The 18225-nt window shown below is 41.3% G+C and overlaps 1 protein-coding gene across 9 annotated transcripts in view; it reads right to left on the bottom strand.

Moving 5' to 3' along the window:
* The window catches only part of LOC119488121 (discs large homolog 1-like protein), a 117995-nt gene that overhangs the window by 14674 nt on the left and 85096 nt on the right, over nt 1-18225 (bottom strand). For 7 of the 9 annotated variants that reach the window (XM_037769430.1, XM_037769432.1, XM_037769431.1 and 4 more), the window contains 2 exons: nt 8247-8361; nt 1606-1788 (listed from right to left, as the gene is read on the bottom strand). In XM_037769430.1, coding sequence (XP_037625358.1) covers nt 1606-1788; nt 8247-8361 — 298 coding nt within the window. Of the gene's footprint in view, nt 1-1605; nt 1789-8246; nt 8362-9977; nt 9997-13484; nt 13841-18225 lie in introns of those variants that run through there. The other 2 variants (XM_037769437.1, XM_037769438.1) reach the window with 2 other exon arrangements.

Raw genomic sequence — 18225 nt, 5'->3', positions numbered from 1 at the left:
ATCTCTACATCCATCCCCCCTTGTTCCATCCGCTCACTCCCACTCATCCTCACTGCCACTAATCCCTCTTTCACTTGTTCACCCTCATCTCTAACACTTCCTCACTTTCTTTCCTCGCACTCCATCACTTTCCACATCCCTCCATCCTCGTCACCTCTCTCCGCGTCACAGACAGACTTGTTTCTAAATCGTCTCCTCTTCCCACCTCGGAAACATATCAACATCTGTCTGTCATCTCCTCCACTGGGAGACAAGCAGGAGGTGAGAGGAAGGAGTTTACATTCAGCAGATTCTACATAATGATGATGTTTGCAGTGTTATGAGCCGGCAGCAAAATGACACACCGACGTAAACTGAAACCAATTTGAAACTCTCCACCACTGAGAGGATCGGGAAAAAGGAGGAGGATGAGGAGAGAAGGGTAGGAGAGGAGGGGGAGGAGGGAAGGACAGGAGGAGGGGCAGGTGAAACAGAAAGAGACGAAGGAGGAAGGAGGAAGAGAAGAGGAGGAGAGAACAAGGAGGAGAATAGGAAAGGAGAGGAAGAGGTGCAGGTAAAACAAAGAGGAGGAGGAGGAAGAGGGGATGAGAAGGAGAGGAAAGGAGAGGAGGGAAGGAAAGGAGGAAGAGCAGGTGAAACAGAAAGAGAAGAAGGAAGACGAGATGTGGAGGAGAGGACAGGAGGAGATGAGGAGAAGAGGAGGAAGAGGAGAAGGAAAATAGGAGTAGAGAGTAAGAAGGAGACAGGGAAAGGAGAATAGGAGGAAAGGATGAAAGGAGAGGAAGAGGTGCAGGTAAAACAAAAAGAAGAAGAAAGGAACGAAGAGGAGACGAGGAGGAGAGGACAGGAGGCGATCAGGAGAAGAGGAGGAAGAGGACGAGAGGAGGTGAAGAAAAGGATAGAAGGAAGAGCAGAGGAGGAGATGAAGAGCAGAAGAGGAAGAGGACGAGAGGAGGAGAGAGGAGGTGAAGAAAAGGATAGGAGGAAAAGCAGAGGAGGAGAGGACAGGAGGAGATGAAGAACAGAGGAAGAAGAGGACGAGTGGAGGGGAGAGAAGGTGAAGAAAAGGATAGGAGGAAGAGCAGAGGAGAGGACAGGAGGAGATGAAGAGCAGAAGAGGAAGAGGACGAGAGGAGGAGAGAGGAGGTGAAGAAAAGGATAGGAGGAAGAGAAGAGGAGGAGAGGACAGGAGGAGATGAAGAACAGAGGAAGAAGAGGACGAGTGGAGGGGAGAGGAGGTGAAGAAAAGGATAGGAGGAAGAGCAGAGGAGAGGACAGGAGGAGATGAAGAGCAGAAGAGGAAGAGGACGAGAGGAGGAGAGAGGAGGTGAAGAAAAGGATAGGAGGAAGAGCAGAGGAGAGGACAAGGAGGTGGAAAAGAGGTGGGAGGATAGAGGACTAGGGGAAGAGCAGGCGGAGGAGAGGAGGAAGAGGAGGAGATGAAGAGCAACTGATATGGAATTGATTAAGTGAATGTAGAGTATGTAGAGCATTGATGTTTGTCGTCTAGAGCGAGGGACAAGCTTGAGCTGACTGAACCAGCTCACAGACTTCAATCAATAACATCAGCTGCCCACTCCCATCCCAAACCCTTTAACCTCTGACCTCCTGCGGCTGGGGATGACTCCGACTTCAGGGCAGTTTGGAGGCGGGGGGCTGAGGTGGCGGGCGGGCCACCACTCCTCTTCGCCAGCGCTGCTCACGTGGAGGACATCCCCGAAATGGAATGGCAGGGCCTGATTGGGCGCGCTCAGATCTGACGCGCTTCCGTCGTAGTCGAACAACGCTCTGCAGACGGACAGAGAAACAAACAATGTGCTGTAAACATTTAGTCTAACATGCAACTTCAGTGTGACAATACAACACACAGATTAGGCGTACATTTAGTGACACTGATGTTGAAACGCTCCTTGTTTTGCATGAAACCCACACACATTTTGCAGATAGGAAAGTCAAAATATTCACTAAACATTTTATTTTCGTTCCAGTTTAGAAAACAACTTTTGTCCTGATGCCTTTCACATTTCTCACAACAGTAGACAACAACTTGACATCTATCATAAACACTTAAAAAGAAGATAAACTGACAGAACAAGTCAGACAGATCTGTTGTAGTAAATAAAAGCCAAAACAGCTGAGGACTGCTTTCCTACGCTACTCATTTATGACCTTGTCTGTGTGTATAAGCCTGTGTGTGTGTGTGTGTGTGTGTCTGCACATCTGTCTGCTTGCATGTCAGTCTGTTTGTGTGCATCTGTGTGTGTGTGTCTGAACGGTGACCACAGAGTCCCAAACCAGTCCAGAGGGAAAAGACCTGGGAAAGTAGGCCAGCATTATGTGTATGTGTGTGTGTGTTTGTGAGTGTGTGTGTGTGCGTGTGTGCGTGCGTGTGTGTGTGCGTGCGTGCATGCAAAGGAACTAGAGCTGAAATAACCGGCATCCCCTAAAGTCCCTACTGCCTTCATCAATAAAACAGAACGTAGACAGGGAAGGAAAAACAGAGAGAGAAAATCAGACAGAGAGGTAGACACACTGAGAGTCTAACATCAGTACAAAAAAAACCACCACCTCATGTTTTATTGATGTTAGATTAAAGATGAGAAAAGTAGGACCTCCACACGGGACATTATATATTTAGCTGGCTGCTAAAAAGTGACTTTGTGATCATTAAATCAGGTGAAACTTCAAACTGGTGGAAGCTGGGCTAACGTATTGGCAGGTATAGCACCATGTTCAGTAACAGGTATGTTATTTCCTTATGATTTATTAAACGTTTGCTGAAAAAAACAAAAACAATAGCCACTGCAGGAACTTTCTCCCAGAACTAGGAACCTTTCAAGGAACTCATTGCATTTCGAGCACATGGACCAGGCTCTAAATTAAATTCCAGGGACATTTTACCCCCCAAAAAAGGCCCTGATCGTGGGGTAGTACTTTCTGAAAGTACAGGAACTTTCGGGTTGGAGTTTGCAGAGATGACCGTTACTGATCATTCATAAACAAGGAAATACTTTCGGACCATTTCAGGATGAGTGGTGAGCATTTTTCTTTGCTTAATAACATTGAAAGTAAAGTTAGGCTCATTAAAAAGAAGACAGAGAGAAAAAGACAGAGAGAGAGAGAGATCGCGAAGGTGAGCGGTAACGTTAGAAGAGGGAGACGGGAGTGGTGCTGTGAATGACAGAAAGAAAAGTTATTTTCTGATTGTTCCATGGCGGTTACGTTCTAAAGCACAAATAAATAACCATCAAACGCTCAACAGATGATTTACTGTGGAGACAGATGCTCTTACTTTCAGTTTCCTCCTCTGCATTTCAGTCGTTACAGCCAACGTGCATCAGTAAATATATGCAGCAGCAAATGTCATCGCAATGAGACAAAACCTGAGCTTTCTTTAGATGAAACAGGTAGGCACACTGAACTGCATGAGCGAGAAATACAAAACGGTAGGTCTACAGTATCAGCAGTTGAGCAACTTAGTGAGACATTAAAGCGTTTTGAAATAGTAAAAGACATAAGGGAAGGATACGGTATGTGAAAGGTTACAGGATATACCGGATATATAAAGCGCAGGGCAACATTTACATTAGCGGTTCCACAAATACATACGTAAATAACCATATAGAAGAAAATACAGAGTAAAAAACAAACAAGTGCGCTCTCACACGTCCCAAATGATTTTGCGGCAACCAGGTTACACTGATGGATAGTGTGTAGCATCATTAAGGCCACAGCTATGTAAATGTAACTCTAAATCAATTACTTGTTCTCAGTCAGTTCAATTCCTCTGTGGGAACCTTTGAAATCTAATTACTCGAGTGAAGGAACACACAGTGATCTTTGCAGTGTTGTAGACAGGCCTTATCCCAGTGTGTGTGTGTTAACCTGTAGAAATACATGTATATATATGGAAATTTATAACCTTAAAGATTATATTATCCAGCACCAAACTGTATTGCAATATAACGTTTCCCTCAATATTCATAGTATTACTATGTATATGCAATCATTTAAAATGTTCTAAAAGTACAGCATGTGAAAGAAATACTGTACAGTACCATATACATACAGTAAAGGGCAGCTGTCAGGTGTAAGCGTATAAATAACCTTCCTTTCCTTCATTATGTCACCAAGACAGAAATATAAAGTACAGTTAGAAATAACAGTTTCACAAATCCCAAATGGTTGTTTTTTTTAAGCAGGTTACACCGAAGGATTGTTTATTAATAAGGCCACAACTCTAAATCAATTACCAGCTCTCAGTATTACAGCCATTTTAATTCCTCTGTGGGAACCTCTGAAATCTAATTACTCGAATGAAGGAACACACAGTAATTACTGCAGAGTGGAACAGAAACACCTGGTCATCTTTTACACCTTTTCCCAGTGAGTGCTGTGGGAATGTTAAACAATATGTTAGTGTTGTTTTATGCACAGCCAGCAACCTATAGTCCAAACTGCACTGCGGTTTTAACTTTTTACTGAATACTCATATAGGATTACTGCATACACGCACTTTATTTTAGAGGTGAATATGCAGGGTAAAATTCACTGGATAGTGCTGTCTAATACAAAAGAATAAGTAAGGAATATATAGTAATTTATGTTCTTTTATTTATACTATATGCTCTACATTTATTATTATCATCATACTATACATTTAATAGAATAGAATATATTCTCAGAATGAAAGTCAGACCAAATTCAAACAGCTTACTCAAAAAAGCCCTTGAGCAATTTAAAACCATAATATTCAGTTTCAAGAAGCAAATGTCCCAGAGCGTTTTTGGCTGCGTAAAATGCTTAGAAATTGATATCTGCACCAGAGTACAGCAGAGATTAGTATCATTTTTCAGCACCCAGTGAAACACAAGTCTAAGCCTTCATAAAGGCCTCAAACCCCAAATCAATGCATCAACGTTCTGATATAAATCCTGCATGGATCAAATCCTAATAGAAAATAATGACATATCAGGTCTGTTAGCACTTTGAACCTTTCTATATATTCCCCTCTCTAGTAGCAAATAAATCCTAATATGTAAAATTTGCAGCTGCATAAATGAAAATGATAAAAAATGTACATTTAAAAACTGTTTGTCATTGAGAATCTAATATACTCTGTGAATAGGGGGTGGGATTTATTGTGTTATCATTACTTTGTAGCTATCCCTGCCTTTCCAGATGGATCTTTGCGCAGTGTATATACAACTACAATGACATTAAGGGTGTAAAATGAGAAAAGGGGAGGACACACACACACACACACACACACACACCTTTCACACAAAGGACAGTCGTACATATGTCACCTTGCTTCAGTGACATTTCCTCTGAGAAAAGGTTAGTCTTCTTACCCATTATGCATATACTACAAACACCCACTACACACACACATACTGTATGTACATGCATGAACACACACACAGCAGCCCACGGCACCAGTTGCCAGTCTGAGTGTTCCTTTTTAATATTTGATGCTGATTGGTCATTTATGGGCAGTAATCAGATACAGGAACTTCAGGTATGACAGTGATTTATCATGTGGGTTTGTTGGAGAGGGGGATACTACATTATTCTATATAACCTTGAAATGATCCTGGCCTGATTTTGACAAGACTTGGAGGAACGTTGTCATTAAAATTCATCTTTTAAACTGATTAGCTCACAGGCGGTGCCATGATAATTGTCTGACACATGCATGTTTCCTTATTAAATCTGAAATTATACAGTCAAGTACAGCGTGCTCTGCTTGCAGCGTGGCTCAAGAGATTGCCAATGTAGGCCTCTCCACCACTTTGGTGAAATATCTCAGACCGTTCTCATACAACGTTCATAGCTATACCAACAAAAAGTAATGCACTTTCATTCGTACAGTATATCCACAAAATCAATTTGCATGTAATCCACGTAATCGTGAAACAGGAAGTATAAAGAGCGACAAATGCCGCATAGGTAGGAGGTCGGGGGGATCAAAAAACACCGGTCTTGCGCCCAGGAGACTGGTGTTTGTATCCCGTATTAAACCAGAAGTCAACGTTGATTTATTTGTCAAAAAACTTTTGTACTTAAGTTACGCCACTTCTGTAGTAAATAACCCAAACCACGATCTTTTCCTAAACCTAACTAAGTAGTCTTGTTGCCTAAACCTAACCAAATTGTTTCCTGTGAAGACGGAAGTTTATTTTGAAAAGACTGTATGCATGTAATTAGCGGAAGTTGACACGTGTTGCTGGACATTCGTAGGAAACTACCCGAAAAATGAGGAATAACTTTTCATAAGATATTATACGAACCGTTGCATGATGATATGTTGCATATCTTAACAACTATTGAAGGGATCGGCATGATATAGTATACAGAAAACCCATGATTTCCTCTAGCGCTATCATAAAGTCAGAATTTAAGTTATTAAACATGCCAATGTAGGCTTCTTCTGATTTAATCAAATGAGCAGTGGACAGAGCATTTCTCCTCACTGTTAGCCAAAACCAAATAAAAACAGTGGGTGCACACTTAATTTATGCTAATGATAGTCATGCCTATGGGTGAATACTTAAAAATTTAACTAGGGTGACGGCAAGCAGCTGCAATGTCATGTTTCCTCATATTTTTCTATTAAATCTACAATTCACAAACAGGATAGTTTGTTTAAATGACGGTTATGCTAAGCAGGTCATTCAAGGATTTTACAAAGCATTGTGGGTCCACTGGCGTTGACTTTAACACACTCTAAGAAATAAAATAAAAACTAGAATCATATTTTGGTCACATATGACCGCTAATTTAAATCAATCAATCAGCTTGTTTCTCAGGCAGTCTGATAAATCTCTGACATTTGTTGGACTACAGATCCCAGAGTCTGGCCTCTAGCTGCCTGTACAGAGTTTGACCCCATGAAGCCCTGCTCTGTGTGTGAGTCAGTATGTGAGAGAGTACGAGTAGTTCAAGGTGACTCTGTTCCAGCTGCTACAGCAGCCTTTTCATTCCAGGCCACTTGCAAACAGTTCAGGTCAGATGTTCCTTTCATACACAGTAGTACTTGTCAGCTGTAGTTTCCTCTGAGCTTTGTATTTTTAATATCTTTGGACCAGATATAAAAAGAAACATACAAATATTGAATATTTTTGGTGCTCATTTCTCAAACCTAAGGTGGTGTTACCAGCACAAGAGTCTGTCACAATGTCCAACAAGAGCCAATTTAGGTTTATGGCTGAGACACTTCAAAGTTTACAACTTTTGAGAAAATCGTCCATCACAAATATGTTGTTTAAATGCACATCAATCTACACAGATAATACAAAGACAGATAGGAAAAAATGATATATTGTTGTGTATTGTGTTGTTGATCCTTTTTCAACCCTGCCTTCTAAAAATTATGTTCCCATACAACGCAGATCACAAATACGTTTGTGATACCGCGAACGGCCGCAGCAAGTGACGTAGTACAACGAGCGACGTGCAGAGCAGGTGACGAAGTATATCGAGTGACTGTTCATGAAAGTTATGTGGAATAATAACGTTATTGAAAGTTACGTGGTATACAATGAGTATAACAAGCGTGGAAGCCCACTAAGGGTGGGTGGGAGGTGTGATGGATGGGCCAAACAAACACAGGACGTTCCCCAAGGAGACTGCCGTTTGTGTCCTGTCTCTTTGACAACATGTTTTGAAATTGATGCAACCCTAAAATGTCTCCTTCTCTCCTTAAAGCCTAACCAGTGTATTTAATCATTAGCGTGATCATTAGAGCTGCTTTTCCTGTCATTGCTTTCCATTGTATTGATCTCCCGAGAGCTCCAATGCAACCTAGCGTTTAATCAATATCTCAAATGCTGTGACTCCTGTGAAGAAAGGATCTTAAAAGTGTAGTTGGATTAGGACTGACACTGCTTCTGGGCTCCGCAGAGGAAACTAAGGATGGACGGGGTGATTCAGAGAAGACTGGACAACCAGGACAGGCAAGGACACAAGGACGAGGAACACACAAACAGAAAATCGAGAGAGCTGACATGGCGATGGATGTGTTTGTGTTTGTGTGTTAGACAGTATTTGCCAGACAATCTAATTGTGATTTTAAATGCGATAAACTCTCTTTCAGCGTCTCACACACACACACACACACACACACACACACACACACAGAACGTCGAGCAGACAGCTGAGATAAGACCTTATAATAGTTGTGTCACACTGAAGGACACTAGACAATCAGTCACCCCTGACTGCTTAGTGTGTGTGTGTGTTACCTGACGTAAAGTGTGCGTTTCTGTGTGGAGCGGAGCGACGTGGAGCTGGAGCTGACGCTGCTGGTCATCATCTGTTCCCTCAGGTCATGGATCTTCGCCTCGAAACGACTGTACTCTACACACACAGAGAGACACACACACAAAGAGGACAAACACTGTTAGACCCAGCAGACTTTAGGTGACAGGTTTAACATAGATATACAGTATATAGATAATACAAGATAATAAGATAATAATCTAATTTACAAGCTACATGTTGCTCCACATTAAAAGCAGCTGAGTAACCACCCGATTCAACTGTTATCAGACCATTAAATAGGCGTTATCAGTCGGTATAAGCACCATAGAAGTGGGCCGTTAGGGGCCTACTACACCTACTACGTTGTAAAAGTCAAAGTGAAACTTAAAAGCAACTCCTTCTAACATGTTGTAAAACTGAATGAAACGTTACTATTGAACACAAACAAAACGGCTTCTTTAGGTTTAGGCAACAAAACTACAACTTCTTTAGGTTTAGGCAATAAAACTACAACTTCTTTCAGTTTAGGCAACAAAACTACAACTTCTTTAGGTTTAGGCAATAGAACTACAACTTCATTAGGTTTAGGCAATAAAACTACAACTTCTTTAGGTTTAGGCAATAGAACTACAACTTATTTAGGTTTAGGCAATAAAACTACAACTTCTTTAGGTTTAGGCAATAAAACTACAACTTCATTAGGTTTAGGCAATAAAACTACAACTTCTTTCAGTTTAGGCAAATAAACAGTTCGGTTTAGGCAATTAAACTACAACTTCTTTTGGTTTAGGCAACAAAACTACAACTTCTTTAGGTTTAGGCATAAAAAAAACACGGTTAAATACATTCTGTTTTGGGTTGAAATAACTACGCACACAAAGACAACTACACATTGTTGGTTTCACACAGGATGTGAACTCCGGTCTCATGGGTGAAAAACCCTGTGTTTTCCCGACCTCCACCCCAAATGGAGTTTCACACTGTCTATACTACAGCGCTTGACTTGGCTTCTGCTCCTGTCATAATTACTACAGTTGCTAGAGGTCGCTGTCGTGTTCTTTTATACCTTCTTTCAGCGATCTACCATGTGAATGGAATATATAATCTACTAGTGGGTGTAGTAGGCCCCTATTAACCCACATTTATGGGGCTTATAGTGACTCATAACGCCTATTTAATAGCCTGACAAATGTCTAATCGGCTGGAGAAACAGTGATTTTTTACACTTCAATCATCTCTGCTCAGTAGTTCAGAAACCACATTACAGTTTGAGAATCAAAGAGAAGATCAGGGGCATGATGAACAAACACAACTTTAAGGGCGGTGGAGGGTTTGTGTGCTGTGTTAACCACATCTCCTACAAATGGCTCTGGTACAACAAGTACAAGAAGCATTTTGAGATGTGATGAAAATTGCAAGAAGTTTGTTTTCCATCAAGTGCAGAAGTGCTGGGCGATCCTGCTTAGCTACAAACACACACACATTACAGACACACACACACACACACACACACACACACACACACACAAATTCATGGATATGCAGACACAAGCACTGAGCTGTCAACAGATTCTCTACAGCCATAATCTAATAGTCTGTTTGATCTGAATGTTAACTCCTGTTACATCAGACCCGGTCCATGTCAATATCATCATAAACACACACATTTACACAATCATCCACACACAGCTAGTTTGAGATACATCACTTACACAACTCCTCCAAATCTGTTTATAAATCTCTTCATGCAGGAGGGTTTGTTATTCATAAATGCAGATATCAGAATGTATTTATTTGGATAAATACATCCCGCAGTGTCCATGGAAATAAGAGCCTATTGTAGGTGGATCGGTGTCACTGATTGGATAGGAGGAGTTAGTTGATTGGGAGCTTCATGAAACAAAGAACGAAAGCCGGGTACACAGAACACTGCTTCAGGTCATAACAGGCAGGAACAGCCTTCAATGGGCTCAACAGCAGACATGTATGATTTGCTGAATAAATCTGAGACGTAGGCAGATATTTAGAGGTCTGGATCATAAACTGTATATAAGAAGTGGACGTAGTCACCGTGACGTCACCCATTGGTTTGTGGACTGCCATTTTGAGGACTCAAGCTGTCGCCATCCTGGTTATTTGCAACCAGAAGTGACACAAAAGGGTAGAGCTAAGTACAACCTAAGGCTGTATAAGACATTTTAGACAACCAACACGTTACAATTAACTTTCATGAACAGAAAACACACTGTGAAAGGGTCAAAATTGTAAGATGAAAACGCAGACAACTCCCAGACCGGACAATCCGGTCAGCGAACTGTCAATCACAAGGTAGCCATGTCCTAAACCGTCCCCTGCTTTATGGTCTATTTGACTCTAAATGAGACCATAATTTACTAAATGAACATCATGCTGTATTGAAGAAGACTTGAAACTAGCGATTGAGACCATAAACTCATGTTTACAATGTTTACTGAGGTAATAAATCAAGTGAGAAGTAGGCTCATTTTCTCATAGACTTCTATACAATCTGACTTCTTTTTGCAACCAGAGGAGTCGCCCCCTGCTGGCACTTCCGCTTCACTTTTCAGACCCAGAGGTTGCCCACTGGTCTGGAACAAGGCTATCAATGTCTTTTAGTCTTAGCCATTTCCTCCTCCATTACTTCCTTCATTCAACTAGTAAAATGCTTAGTTTCACAAGTCTATCAAGCAAACAAAATTGTATTTCAGTCTCTGTCAAACACTGTTTAACCACAAGAATAACATTGATTTGAGAGTGAGTTTCGTTGTGAGAAGAACTGACATAATACTGTAAGCCCATGTGACTCAGGCTAAAGCTGTCAAACATGTTGTGTTGTAGGTGGAAAACAGGCTAGTCTGCAATGAACACAAGTATCTCACATTATACATGCACACTGAGTTCACACAGTGACGTTCATGCGGCTCAGCAGTGGTGTGACATAGCATCATTGGTGCAGGAGTTATTAGTTCATATTTGGCTCATTGGCTGGAATGTAACTAACCTACTGGAAACACAAAGCTGGAATCAAAGCAAACAGAAACACAGCAACTGTTTCTTTTCCTTCAAACCCGAGCAAATTCAAATTTCACAAATATACTTGGTGATGTTTTACACAAATGCAACAATGAATTTTCAAATAGCACTTTCAGTTTTAATTGCCAGGAACAACTGTATCCTCATCTCACTGGAATGACAAGTAGTAAATTGTGAGAGAGCAACCAGTTGGCCAATCAATGCAAAGAGCAATGATTTGCTCACACACTCAGCAAAGCAGCCCTGAGCTTTATAGTATCCTCCTGCTACATGCAGCAAAAACGCTTTAGTTTCTGACCCATTTTTTAGTGGCCATAAAAATGTCATTGTGCCTTTTTAATTATAAATGTACATTATTTATGGAAATGCACAGAGTGGAAAAACAAATGTGTTCTCTAATGTGCATTCTTGGCTTTTTAGGTCTTCTTCCAGCAGAAAAAATATATATATTTTTATCTGTCTGAAAATGTCAGCAAATTGTGATATTTTTTATTCGTAGTGGCAAAACAAACAGCAGATAAGTGTGTGATAAATCCTTACTGACTGTCCTCTAGTCTCCTTAACACCACACAGCTTCCCAGAAACCTCTGAACTAACACACGGATGACAACGCCGCTGGCAATAAGCCTGCAAAAACCCTTCTGAAGGATGTCCCTGTCTCTCTCTCTCTGTGTGTGTGTGTGTGTGTGGACCATTACCGTAGCCTACAGAATCTAATTAACCCTGAGTAATTCAATCATACTCGAGGTACACTACACACACACACACACAGATGTGGGACCTGCAGTATCTCCTGACTTTTCCTGTTTTTCTCCCTATTTTCAGTTTTCATTTCTTTGTTTACATCTCTACATGCCTGCTCAGCTTCTGAACACTGTCAAAAACCAGCCTTCACCACCCAGATCTCAGCTCTGATTTCTCCCTAAGCGTTCATTAATCTGACACACTGACGCTCACAGACACAAAGAACTAAACTGTACTAAAACGGCTCAAAGCCACACACACCTGAAACACTCAGAGTAACATGATCTCTCATGCTTTTTTGCACATTGATGTTCTGAAAAAAAAACTTTGATGGATTCGTTGTTTGTTGACAAGGAGATTCACCTGCATGTATCCCAGTTTTAACTTGCTACATCCCATGCTAAATGTTATATGCAGACGACATGAAAGGGATCACAATGCAACGCTTCACATAGAAGCACAACTGCTTCCAATCTCAGGATCAAAATGCCAGTTTTGCCGAGAATTTCATTTCTTGCTTTAACCTTAAATGTTTTCATTGCTGACCTCAGTCCGTTCCAATCTAAGCTCTATAATCCATTACAGATTGATGGATTAACGCTTCTATTTCTGTTCGTCTCACTGGACACACCACAGAGTGATCACACACATCAGATACCGTATGAACTTTTATCATATTCAGCATCTAACTGTCTCTGTCAACACACATCGCCTCAATGCAGCATTATGGGATTAAGAGGAAGAGAGAGAGAGACAGAGAGAAAGGGAGACAACAAGAGAGGAGGAAGAGGAAACAGATTAATGACTGAGTGATTGAGCTCAGATGTGTTGCAGCAAAATCACGTCTCATACAGTAAAGTTTATCAATGAGAGGCAGTGTTGAAAGAACAGAGCTACAGAGAGCTGTTGTTCCTCTTTGTGATCTATAGAACAAAGACTGTGTTGCAGCTGTGAGATATTAGTGTTATTGAGTCCTGAAGAGAAAGACAAAGCCGGCGCTGCCAAGGCTGCAGCTCTGATCATCTTCTGCTTTAAGACCAAAGCTAGCGTGCTAGTCTTGAGAAGTCAGAGCTGCAGTCTTGATCATCCTTTTTAAAGTCTTAAAAAACAAATCCAGCGATACAGCGGAAGTAAAACAGAAAGAAGAGAACAAAAACTGTTGATGCTGAACCGCTGATGTTTCTACATCACTGATAATTTCTGACACCGTGAGAGTCATTAGACCAAAGACAGCGTAGGAGTCAACATGTTAATGCTGCATCACTGGTCATCACAGTGTCACCAAATCATCTGTCTTTTTCAGTCCAATTTTACCAGCATTCCCCAAAAACAATCCCTGAATAAAACAGTGATGCCAGGGTGTTTCTAGAGGCAGTATGTTAACAAATAAATCAGTTCAACTCCCGCTCAGCTGTACTCACATGCTGCTGGCAGACAGGCAGGCTCAACAACGTCTGCGCGATATGTTGCCGGTATACGGTGGAGTGTCTGTGCGTGTGAGAGTGAGGTTTTGCTCCTTAAGAGTCCCGGGATGTGAATGAGAGGAAAAAAACAGAGCGAGAGAGAGAGAGAGAGCAGATGTGTGTGTGAAAGAGAGATGATGGAGAACGAATCTAATGCCAGCTCCACACTGGATCCAGCATGTGAGCGAGCCGGAGCAGAAAGATGTGAATGTGTGTAGGTATGCAGCAGTGTGTGTGTGTGTGTGTAAAATCAGTCCAGTGTTGCTCAGCTGCCACAGAAACAACAGATGCTAACTCTCTCTCTCTCTCTCTACTACACTCCTCTCTTTCTCTATCTCTTGTTCGCTGGCGCGTTCTTTTGCTCCTCCCCCTCTCTGACAGCAGCTTGCTGTAGGGTGGAGACACACACACACACACACACACACACACACACACTTGCCAACAGACACACACACTGTTTCCTCAGGTCACTCATGCAGGAGGCTGAGTCGGTGCCAGGCTCTCCTGCCCTACTTTGGCCCAGGGAATCGGTCTACACGCCACACACACACACACACACACACACACACACACACACACACACACACAAGGTAAAGCTTAACCAAGCATTTTCAATATTGATTTTTGTGAAGCTTAATTAAAAGCTCAATTCATATTCCCCAAATGGATTCTCCATTTTATATGCAAACAGCGAAAAAAAAACAACGTAGCATCTGCCTTGATAAGTATAAGGAATTAAAGTCTTTCAGCTCTGCATGATTTATGTCTGTCTGTGTCTCCATCTGTCTCTCCTCCTCTCTCCATCTCCACTTTCTGACTCATTTTTTCTCTGTCTATCTGGTTTTCTCTTTTCAAGGGTTTCACTTATAAGAAACCTTATTGAAAAAATTTGACTTTTTTATCAAGTCAAAGTCAGCACTCTTCTAGCTCTGCCTCTTTCTCTGGACATCAAACTCCCCCCAAGAGTGATACGGTATCACACATGAAGTTTCACGTGATCAGCATCTAACTGTCTCAACACACATCACCTCAATGCAGCATTATCAGATTAAGGAGCAAGAGAGAGACACAGAGAGACACAGATACCGAGATAGAGGGAGAAAACAAGACATAATAGAGAGGGAGACAGAAGAGAGGAGGAGGAGGAGAGGAAGAGGTGGGGGAGGAGTGGTGACAGAGACTAATGGCTCTGGGGCTCATATTCCCTATTTCCTTCATTTACCTCTCCTCTCCTCTCCTGTCCTCTCCTCTCCTCTCCTCTCCTCTCCTCTCCTCTCCTCTCTTCTCCCTAGAGGAGCATTGTTCCTCCATTCAGCAGCTGGCAGAGACCTTTCCTGTGTTTTGCAGCTTCAGTGCTATCCAACAGAAAACCTCTGGAGAGGGGCAGTTCTCATCTTTAGGGTTGTGTGCATTGCACCAATATTTACCTTTCAGATCACCCTTTCTAATGTTAGCCCTATTTGTAGAAACATGTATGTACTGTATATAACCCTACTCTTTCCCGTTATTTACTTTCCTGCAGGAATGAGCACGGCTTTTATGTCCTATTTCATGTCATTGTTGCTTTGACATTTTTACTTTTTATTGCTTATGTTACATTTATAAGTACCCAGTGGAGGTTTTGATCACTGGTAGCGCTGTGGAGCAATATTTTCCTGACTGTGCCCCCGTTTTGTTTGTATCATGCACATGATTACCTGCCGCTTCCTGCCACTGATTTCACGCTATTCCACTGATGGACGGTTGGTGGCGGTAAGGTGCAGAGAAGTGTAGCAATGTGTTACCAAAGGTAGACTACAAGCTGACTAACATGGCTGTAAATGCACGATTTGATATATTCAAAACATCGGGCTTACAGATGTTTTATGAGCAAGGAAGTGCATTCAACACATCTGTCAGACCTCAAGGATACAAACGATGTGTTTTCGGTGAGTAACACTGACTTTGTTTACAAGAAAACTCCACAGGGCACCTTTAATTCTGAGTCATTTGCGGATTTTTCTTTTCTGAATTATTTGACTGCTGCTGCGGCAAAAAAATCAAATTCCTCCAAGGGGATGAATATAGTGAAATTATCTCAATTTCCAAGACATTATGTGGGCTTTACTGGGTTTTTAATCATTCAGTGGATGTACATATCGGACTACAAGAGACTAGACGTATTAAAAGGAGAATCCAATTCATCAAAATCCTCTTGTGAGACGTCTCTCTGATCGGTTGAATTAAAAAAAGATCCTCCACTTGGTAGTCTGTTGTTAAAGCGTACCAAAATCGATATGAGGCTCTGGTTCTAAAAATAGCACTGGTGGAGGAAGCTCATCTATAATTGATACGATACAGTACAGTAATCTATAATGGTATTGATTACCGGTTCATATTGCAGAGGAGATGAGAGGAGAGACCAGAAAAAGAGAGAAATGTCTTATATTATGTACTGAATTCATGTTTAAATGTCAAGACTGAAAAACATGTTTCTTCTCTGGCAGCTAATAAAAGCTTCAGCATGACAGTGACGCGGCCGCACGCTGCAAATCTCTAATCATTCACCTTCCTGTTGCATACTGACGCCTCCGATCCCCCAAACACAACGTATGAGCAGTGAGTCAGACCATTACCACAGACACCAGCAACACTGGGGAGGAGAGGAGGCACTGACAGGTGGAAACGAAGGAAAGAAACAAAGGAGAGGAAGGAAAGTGAGCAAAACAGAAAGCGATAAAGTGACGTATAGGAAAAGAAAGGAAAGAAGCCTACTGTATGTATTCAGCAGATAATATTCCCACAACTTTGTGTCTGAAAGCTCAGCGACAGAGCTGCTGTTAATCTTCTACTTAACAACTGGTGCTTGACACACACAAAACACACACACACATTCACACACAAAGTGTAATAAGCAGGCTAACAGAAGTGAAGCTAATCCTCTCTGCATCACCTCAGTATTACTGCTGACAGACACCGCCTCTGTGTGTGCGCGTGTGTCATGTGTGTGTACAGTATGTGTGTGACAGTGTGAGTCTGTGACGGCTGCGTGTAATCCTGATGACTAATACTGCTGTCAACGTGCACGCATTACCAGTCCCACATCAGGAAACTTATGGCACAGGAGGAGATCATGTTTAAAGGTCAATACTGCAGCATTTTAGCTTTTTTTCTGATCAGCTGAATTGGGTACTTCAACTGGGAATTGAAGCCGCACATTTTAAGCTACGAGGCAACCTGAGTGGCATTTATTTAGGATTCACTGTTGGCTGAGAAACTAATCATTTCATTTAAAACATATCCTTTTGATGCTTTATTCTTTTATAAACCGTACGTCTAACTTTCTTCATTTATATGTTGTTTTATGTTGTAAAAAAAGCTTTTTGTTTTAAAGTGACACTCTGCACCTTCTGAAAGAAAGAAATAACACAATCATACTTTTTACAAATGAACATTTTAGTTCATTAGCAAAAAAACACACCAGTGCTCCATTTAATTTGCTGCTACAGCCTCACTGGCTAACTTTAGATAGATATAGTAACTGACATTTCATTATCTTCTCTACTTGTGCAACTTCTTTTACACATCCTAGCTTTGTCAGGTCACCTAATGATGATGTCTTTAAAGCATCTGGCTCGAGGATGTTGGGGAATGAAAGGAAATCCATTGAGCCATTATTCTGTAATTGGACCTTGCAGCAGCAAAAGTATCACAGTCTCGCTTTAAAGGGGAGCTCCCCCGATTTTACACATCAGAGTCTGTTTAGAGGTGTTTGTGGAGTACTACAGCACTTCGTGTGGAAGTGTTCTGAACGTTGTGTCGATGGATGAAAGCAGATTGGGTTATATTTGCATAATGTGTTGAATTTTCTTTTCATTTGTCTGTCCGAAAAATGGTATTTTAGTTTCAGAGTGTTCAGAAGGTACAGTATGTGGCTTGTGAAAAATGGGTCCAATATTTACTTTGGTGACTATAAGGCGAAAGAATCAGTCATAATCTGTGTTTACAGTCACTTCTCCCATTGGAGTTAATAGACTCAGGACATGCCGCTAGTCTCCTAAAGGGGCGGGGCGGTGGCGAAACCCACATGACACAGAGACAGGAAACTGACTCCAAGTGCACTGGCTCCTTCCTGAACTGTCTCTGGCTGAATTGTCAGTGTTTCGGTTGCATTGTGGGTAATATTGGCACCAGGTTTTGACAAGGAAGAAGAATGCGTGGAATATAATGACATTATCTCTGGTTCTGCTACATCGATTTTGATATTTTATTTGTTATAGAAGAATGCTAAATAAAACCAGTGGAGGACTCTTTTAAGTATTTTAAAGTTTACGTGTCCTGTCGTGTTTTATCTTCATCTTCTTCTGTAAAGTCCTTTGTGCACCTTGTTTGAAAAGTGTTGTTTCAATGAAATTATCATTATCAATATTATTTAGATTTCAGGGTAAAGCTCAGTGTGTAAAATGCGTTTCTCTGGATGTTTATAGGGTCAACTGTAAAGTTAAGGAGATAATATCAAAGATAAAGTCAGTTTTTCATGACTGCCTGATGATTCATTTGTAAGAAAATTCAATCTGGCGATCTAATGTGCTCATAAATTGCTTCTAATTCCCCACAATGTGCTTCAAGAGAAGTTTATTCTGTCTATATCTTGGGAGAAAATTCAGTCAAACAGCCTTGCCTGGCTGAATACATATGAATTTCGGAACACATCTTGGAG

This window comes from Sebastes umbrosus, chromosome 5 (assembly GCF_015220745.1).
Source record: "Sebastes umbrosus isolate fSebUmb1 chromosome 5, fSebUmb1.pri, whole genome shotgun sequence".
NCBI classification, from domain to species: Eukaryota; Metazoa; Chordata; class Actinopteri; order Perciformes; family Sebastidae; genus Sebastes; species Sebastes umbrosus.
The sequence above is the reverse complement of the archived record's forward strand: the minus strand, read 5'-3'. Positions and strand labels throughout refer to the sequence as shown.